Source organism: Acyrthosiphon pisum, chromosome A2 (assembly GCF_005508785.2).
Source record: "Acyrthosiphon pisum isolate AL4f chromosome A2, pea_aphid_22Mar2018_4r6ur, whole genome shotgun sequence".
NCBI lineage: Eukaryota > Metazoa > Arthropoda > Insecta > Hemiptera > Aphididae > Acyrthosiphon > Acyrthosiphon pisum.
In genome coordinates this window covers 75818005-75826148 of record NC_042495.1, presented here as the reverse complement: position 1 = coordinate 75826148, position 8144 = coordinate 75818005, and the positions used below count along the sequence as shown (strand labels likewise).

The window sequence follows — 8144 nt, the reverse complement described above, 5'->3', positions numbered from 1 at the left end:
ATCGAACAAGATATGAAGTTGAAAATCGTAGCATTATTTCGACTACTTATCGTGTACACAGACACAAAAAAAATAAAAAAAAAATAAAAAAACACACATCATTGTAAAATCAATACATTCATCGTTCCACTCAGAATCTAAAAAAAATGTCAACAAAAATGAAGAAAGTCAAATTAAATTTTTATGAGCGTTTAAAGTTCATATTTTTACAACATTGGCTATTCACTCGATTTATCACGATTTTCTTATTTTGTTGTTATTCAAAAATGAATAACTGTAGCTACATGAAAAATTCACTGAATGTTTATATTCTCATTTTTTATACACCATATAATTTTTAAAATATTTTGACTCGTTTTGAGCTGTATACGGACAATTCCAAATGTTGTATCTTATTAATAACTATATACACAATATACATGAGTAAATAGTAAATACTAAATAGGTAATATACCTATATATTATTATACCGTCATCTCCATCCAATTCACTCTCGTTTTAATTCTTCTTCCTTTATAACATAATTCGATATTTGGCGCATGTAGACGGGTACATACCTACCCAATTTAGTATTAAAGTTAAAAGAATAACATGATATCAAATGTTTTATTATTATCATAATACAATATCAACAGTAGGTACTCAGTAGTCAGTAGGTATATAGGTATATTATAATCCGCACACTATACAAACTGTACATTTTATAATACTTACCTACCTATTTCTAATATTATCATACGGAACGTCGGAACATGAAATTGGAATTCCACGAGTCGAGGATAATCCTTTCGAATTAATCAAATTTTGCCGCAAGGTATATATACAAGTATACAACCATTATCAAACCATACAATCAAACATTTGAAATGTAAACAATAATATCCCTGTTTATTAAAGTTGACAACATCAGTATAAAAAATACATTTGTGAACAATATATTTCAAGCTTTACGCCTTTACTATGACATAAATGTGCGATGGTTTATATTATTATTTGAATAAAACCATTCTAACCAGCGCATAAAACGTTCTATTCCAATTATTTAGATTTATCATTTAAATTATTTATTTTCTTCTAAAAATATTAATATTATTAGAGCCACGTAATACTATCTCCAGAATCTTTGTGTTTCTTGAATTTTTAATGTTTTAAATGTGTCCTACAATATTTTGAGATACCTAAATGATTTTCTAACACGTGCATGTTATAGTTATGATATGATAGTTTTTTTGGACTCGATAATTATATAATCTCAATAAAGAACAACTAATAAGCAATAATGTTTCTTCCATAAGAGTATTAATGTATTATTTTGTGTAATTCTAATAATATTATATTAAAAAAATACTCCTTTAGTAGACAGATGTAGGTACATAATATTAAAAATCATATCAATAGGTAGGTAATTATATCATATGATGTTACATAATATATAAATAATCATAGCCATATAATCCTAATATTTTGACTTTATATTTATTCAAATATAATATAAATATCCTAGTAGGTAGATGTTGTATATTTAGCGTTAATTATTTTACTTTACACTATACATAAAATATGATTTTAATCGTTGGTACCAATATATATGGCAGATGATGGCTACTATCATGGTATATGTCAGATATATTAATATTATTAATTATTAAATAACTATAGGTACCTATACTTTGTATCGTCGCAGAGACCAATTATTAATAGTACGTAGGTAGGTAATTGTTTTTGAATATTTCAAATATTTTGCTCTAGAGTTACACTGCATATAATATATTATCTTTAATAAAGGAATAAATTAATGATTTAAAAATGGATTTGCGTTTGATGCATTATACTAGTATAATACGTTTCTATATACTTGTATAAACACATCTTATATCAATAATATATATATCATTGATTTAAGAATATATAATCCATATAGACTATGGTATGTCTTTAAACTTTAAATACATATAAATAAAAAACTAGCTCAATACATTTAATAATAGGTACCTATTGTTTAAAAATAGTAGTTTCATTTTTTTTTTTGAAATGATTATTCAAAAGAAACAATGTTTTATATGTTTATCAAGCTTTATGGTTTTGTTTTATTGTTACAAAGGTTGATTAAATTCGTGACGATTGTACAATGCGGTTTTACTACTACTTTGACTACCATTAAATGCGCATGTATTAAAAAAAAACAGTTTCGTAAATAAGTGTATATTATATATTTATATGTAGATGTACCTATATAATAATATAATACTGTATTTTTTTCTTCGTTGTTATATTATTATTATAGTCTTTTGTAATAAACCATAATGTAATGTTAAACGGTATGTTACCAGGTTATTACCTCTATACCAATGTTGTATAATATAATGCTATAATAAATAATAAATAATAAATATTATAATGATAATAATTATCATTAATATTTAAATCTACACATCATTTGTAGTGTAAAACATTGTTAAATATTTATACGAAAAATCGTTACAGCTAGTGGACGAACTTTTCTGATTGCAATATACAATACATAATATATGAGTTACTACAACCATAGTACATATTATTAATTGTTATATTATAGTACAGGATAGTACACGAGCTTGGCGTTAAAATACGAATATAATAAACCACAGTTATTATGCGTTGGAATAATATAATTGAAAAACGTTTCTTATAATATGTCCAATCCGCATTGCAGTAGGTACTTATAGATATACCTATCGTGATTTATAACAATACATTTTTTTCTCGTATTATTTATAACATCGTATTTATTATTATAATTTTTTTTTTATATCACCATCCTCTGTTTTTGAATTTTTCTCGTTTAATTAATACACCCTCACGAAATCAAAAATGTCAAAAGAATAATATTATAATATACAGTGTTTCTTCGGTCGCTCGTACAGAAATATATACATAATGCGGGTGTGGCGACAGTCATAATCGTAAGTGAAATCAACGATTAGTCAGCCGGTGGGAAAACAGTAGACCATATAGAGTCGCAGTTGCTGCAGTAGTCGTACACAATATATATATATATATATATATAATGTATCGCATCTAACCGAAGCAGCAGCGGCGGAGGTATAAAAGCTCAGAAGGCCGAGTGACGTCTATTTTGGTCCGCATCGCCGGGACGGTGCCAAAAAAATGTTTTCCCAACACTCGCGGTCCGCTTGCGTCAGTACGATTCGCACGCCCCTCGCTAAACTATTTTCGTATTTATCATAAGTACGGTGTTTGTAAATGTAATTAATTTTTTCACCAATATTTAAATTTACACGCATAAGTTTATACGTATAGTTTGTGATTTGTATACGTACTATATAATATTGATATAGCAACACATTTGTTTGGTTTGCGCGTTCATACGACGTATTTACATTCAAATTATATTAATTTTATATATTTTTCGTCTAAAACGGTTTCCAATTAGTTTTTTTGGATGTCTTTTGACGACCGCCGGCTGTCCGAGGCCAGAAGGGGCAGCATTAGTTCCTATATCAACAAAAAGGTACAATATTGTTATTATTATTATTATTATCACTATTAATATAATTAATTGTATAAAGAATTTTTTTTCTTTCGGTCAATAAGAAATTATTTTCAATACCTTTTTCTGCTAAATCGAAATAATGTTTGAATAAATATGTAACAATATAATTTATTATGCAATTATAAAATGAAATACGAATACAATTTAGTACCTATGTGTATATAATACCTATATACCTTCTCGTATAAAAAAAAATACTCCATTCAAATTATTTTTAATGACGTTATGCGAACTAAGTATACGTTTCTAGAAAACATTGTGGACGCCCAAAATGGAAATTAAAACTGAAATACGAGTTACGACCAATATAATATAAATGTCACTGAAGTTATATTATATTATACCTTTGACAATATTGAATATTCAGTTACAAATTAGTGTTTTATGACAATGAATCTGTCATTAGTGGATTTCATCCGACTGTGTTTACACTTTATAGTTTCCGCCGCGTCGACCTTGTTTGGTCCATTAATCTTGTGGCTAATATTTTCACCCATTGAAATAGTATATAGTTGCACACTTGTACATTTATTTCGGTGAGAACGTTAAAAACACAATCCCCCACCAATCACCATGAACATGAGTATTTTTAAAATTACTTAATCCTATTAGGTAGGTACTGTTGTTATTTAGAATTACAAGTATATGATATTTCAGTATTCTATAGAATAATATATAAAATTAAAAAAAAAAATGTTCTAAAATGTCTTTAGTTTCAGTCTCTGTTTCTAAGGATATGTTTTAATGTATTCAACAGTATTTAATAGTAATTAATTTTTCTATTTAGTAAAATCTTGATAAAAACTTTAGTTTGTTGTATTGGTGTAAATTAATTTTAAGTTTAAAATGACACGTTAAACAGCGTAAATAATGCCATTCGCTAGTTTTTATTCCAAAGAGCCTGGTATTAATTTGTGGTTTTATTCGGTTTATTACTACTAATATGGTAGTTTGGTACATCATAGCAATGTCTACTATATGTAATAATCTATCCTTTATAGCGTTCTGCGTACATAATAATTAATAATATTATACTACTAATTTCTTATTATAATAATATGGCCAAAAGGGTGTATTTATGGAGTGCCGAAGGTATTCTATATAATTGAAATTCTATGATAATATAAACTAATTATAAAGTATATTCTATTTCTGTTCAAAATGTTTTTGAGGTGATTGAAATACTCTATATATGAATAATTATATTCGATAAAAATCCTACTTATCTTAACAAAATAAATTAAAATTTTTGATAACGTTAAAAAGTTTATAGGTCTACTTAATAGAACACCTAAATACCTATCTAATCCTATAAATTTAAAATTTTCACCGATCATCTATGTATAAATGTATTTAATAATATACAGATAAAATAATTTTTGAGCATTTTTGCTATTAAGTTACCACCTCGATTTAGTATATTTTGAACATTAGATTTTTCCATAAAATTTTTTATCATTTACATTTTAAATAAAGGTTTAAAATTTTAATTACCGACCCACAGTGCATTATTAGATGTTATTTTTAGATTTATTTTTCTAAGATTTGTTGTTTGGATATTACAACATCAATATTATATTAATAATATAATTTAATAATAATAAAAATAATAATCATGATTTAATAAATTTAATAAAAAAAAATAATAATAATAATACGCAACTATTTTGCGCCACGGTAAGTGAAAACCTAAACATTTATATTATATTCTGTCCATAATTTGTATTTTTGGTTTAATGCCTTTAAAATGTTGTGTACCTATTATAGATACTATAATAGTTATTTAATATTAATTGCAACAACTGAAAATAATTATACAGTACAATATATTATACGGCTTTGTATCCCCATATATTATGAAATAAATTTGAACAATGTAATGTGTAAAACATTATGTACCTATTGAAATTTGAATTAGTGAAATACTCAACGGAAACTGTTAGTTTTGTGCCTTATAATGGTAATTTATGACAACATTTTATCTCATTCATTATTTTTTTTTATCAGCATACTCTTTTCTAGCATGGCTTTGCAGAATATGTGCTTGCTATGTATTTTTATAGTCTCACAAGTATTGCATTTTTAAATCTTCTAATTTATTCTTCTAAAATCTATTAAATAATAATAATAAACAGGAAATTTTCAATTTTCACTCCACTGTCCAAAGTAAAATAAAATTGTATTGTTCTGTATTTAGAATACTTATATTGTGTAATGTTAATTACTTGTCAATATTCAATATGTATGAGAGTTGAGCATATGAAAAATTATTATTATGCTTATAATATATAGATTTAGCTTAAAATATTATACCTATACATTTTCCTGTTTAGGGTTTGTTCAAATATTGAAATATTTACTAAACGCATTTATGAACATGTTAATGTTAATGAAAATGTTCTTGAAAACTATTAAAGGTAATTTCAAAAAGGATTTCCACAATGCATGTTTTATGCCGATTTAAATACGCTTATTTACAAACACTTCATCGTTCTCAGAAAAAAAAACTGCAGAGATAATAAGCTTAACTAATATTTTTTTAAATATATGAAAGTTCACAAATGTGACAAAGATTATAATATATAATTATTTTTTTTCTTCTTATATTGCACATCAATAATATTACAGATTGATAACTTACCAAACCACTGTAGTAGTTTAGTATTTCTCTGATATTTAATCAAATTCGCAGACAAATTTCTGAGAACAATAATAAATTGATGGGTTGTTTGATTATGATAGGTAATCCAATTTAACCCTAAATTTACAACATCAGAAGGATTCTTAATAAAACCATTAAAACCTATAAAACAGTGCAAGCAATAATTACGGTCTTAAGGGGGCTGGAGCGTGATTTATTTTTGGTCGAAAACATAGCTCACGACTTCAATCACTACGCCCAATATAATATTCCGATATTAATTTTGAAAGCAAATTTGAATTTGTCACTAAATTATCAGATAATAACATAGATTCTATGCTTTGACAATTTCATTTTTGTGATTTTATTTTTTTTTACTTAGAAATTTACTAACAAAACGATTAAAAATAGAACATATTCATAATTCAAATTTAAATAAATTGATATAGAATATGAAAAATTTACGACAGTTAAAGCATAGTAAATTTAAAGGAGAATTCAAATCTGCTTTCAAAGTTAAAATCGGAACATCCTACTGAGCGTAGTGATTGAAGTTAGAGGTGGTATTTTTTGAAAAAAAATGTCTGTCATTTTATAAAGCAATAAATTGTGACATGTGCATGCGCGTAGGTAAAATTACAGACGTACATCCCGGTCACTATGATGCCCCTATAAAACGTGATCAGTACTACGAATTACGCAAACTAATGTTCATTTACTTTCAACACATACACAAGACCCAGATAAACAGAAATATAAAATGCCTAGGTTTTACTCCTTAGAATTGATTACGCTCCAGCCCCCTTAATAACAGAACGAACGACTTACAAATAAATAACGGACGAATAATATTGCTATATGGGGTGGTACATTTTACCATTAGCCATAAAATATTTTGATATTTAAGTTGTTTTTTTTGGGGGGGGGGGAGTAGGGACAGTTTAGTCATCATAATGATTCTATATATTTTTTATTTTATATCTGTGAGTTGAGTAGTTCCTAGAAAACGTTGATGTATTTTATGAATATTGAATCACTAAAACTTTACCTTTTAAGTTACAAGTTGTAACTTTATAGACAAATTATTAATTATATACATATATAGATAAATGACAGGAGTAAAGGACACGCTGTTCCAATATTTTTATGCAATATTTATACATCAATTATTAAACTTAAAATAGGTACTTTTAAATAATTATTTATTGATTCAATATTCAGTATACATAACATTCAAACAGTAACCTATAAAAAATCAATCTGCTTAAGAATTTGAAATAAAAATGTACATTTTCTGATTTAAATATCGATATATGCTTATGAAATATTTCTTCTCGGTCAACATGCCACCTTTAAAATATAATACAAGGTTTCACATAATTTTGTGTGATATTGCAGCTGTTTTAAAAATGGAAAATCCATAGTTAACATATTCTCATAATTATTGTTGAAGCAAAATTTTAGAAAAAAATCTTCTAATAATTCCAAAAAATTGCCCATTTTTGTTTACTGAATTTGAGGACCTATTGTTGCTTCCAATGTAGCATTGATTCCGCCCGTTCAGGTATTCTAAAAACCAGTGCCGCAACTACATAATAAGTGGCCCGTGTGCGATATTCTTTTTGGGCCCGTTCCTAAATTAATTTTTATTGTACTATGTATTATATACTATTGTTTCGATATTATTCTTGGTATAACACGACATTTTAATAGTTTATAAATAAACACTAATAAGTAATAACCAGGGCTCGTTACTTTCATGCACTAAAAAATGCATAAATAAGCATGCATTCATGCACTAAAAATTGTCAAAATATGCATTAAAATATGCACTAAAAGTTCGAAAATATGCATTTTATATGCTCTAACATTTTTAAAATTATGCACTCAAATATGCATTATGTAAAAAAAATCATTGAAAAAGTTTGAAAATAAATAAGAATTAAATCC

General features: G+C 26.1%; 1 protein-coding gene across 1 annotated transcript in view; it reads left to right on the top strand.

The window, feature by feature from the left end:
* The first annotated feature begins 3118 nt into the window (after positions 1–3118).
* LOC100160187 (uncharacterized protein ZK1073.1) overlaps positions 3119–8144 on the top strand; it is a 49040-nt gene continuing 44014 nt past the window's right edge. Inside the window, exon 1 of the mRNA XM_029488968.1 lies at positions 3119–3511. Coding sequence (XP_029344828.1) covers positions 3443–3511 — 69 coding nt within the window. The 5' untranslated portion in view covers positions 3119–3442. The remainder of the gene's footprint in view (positions 3512–8144) is intronic.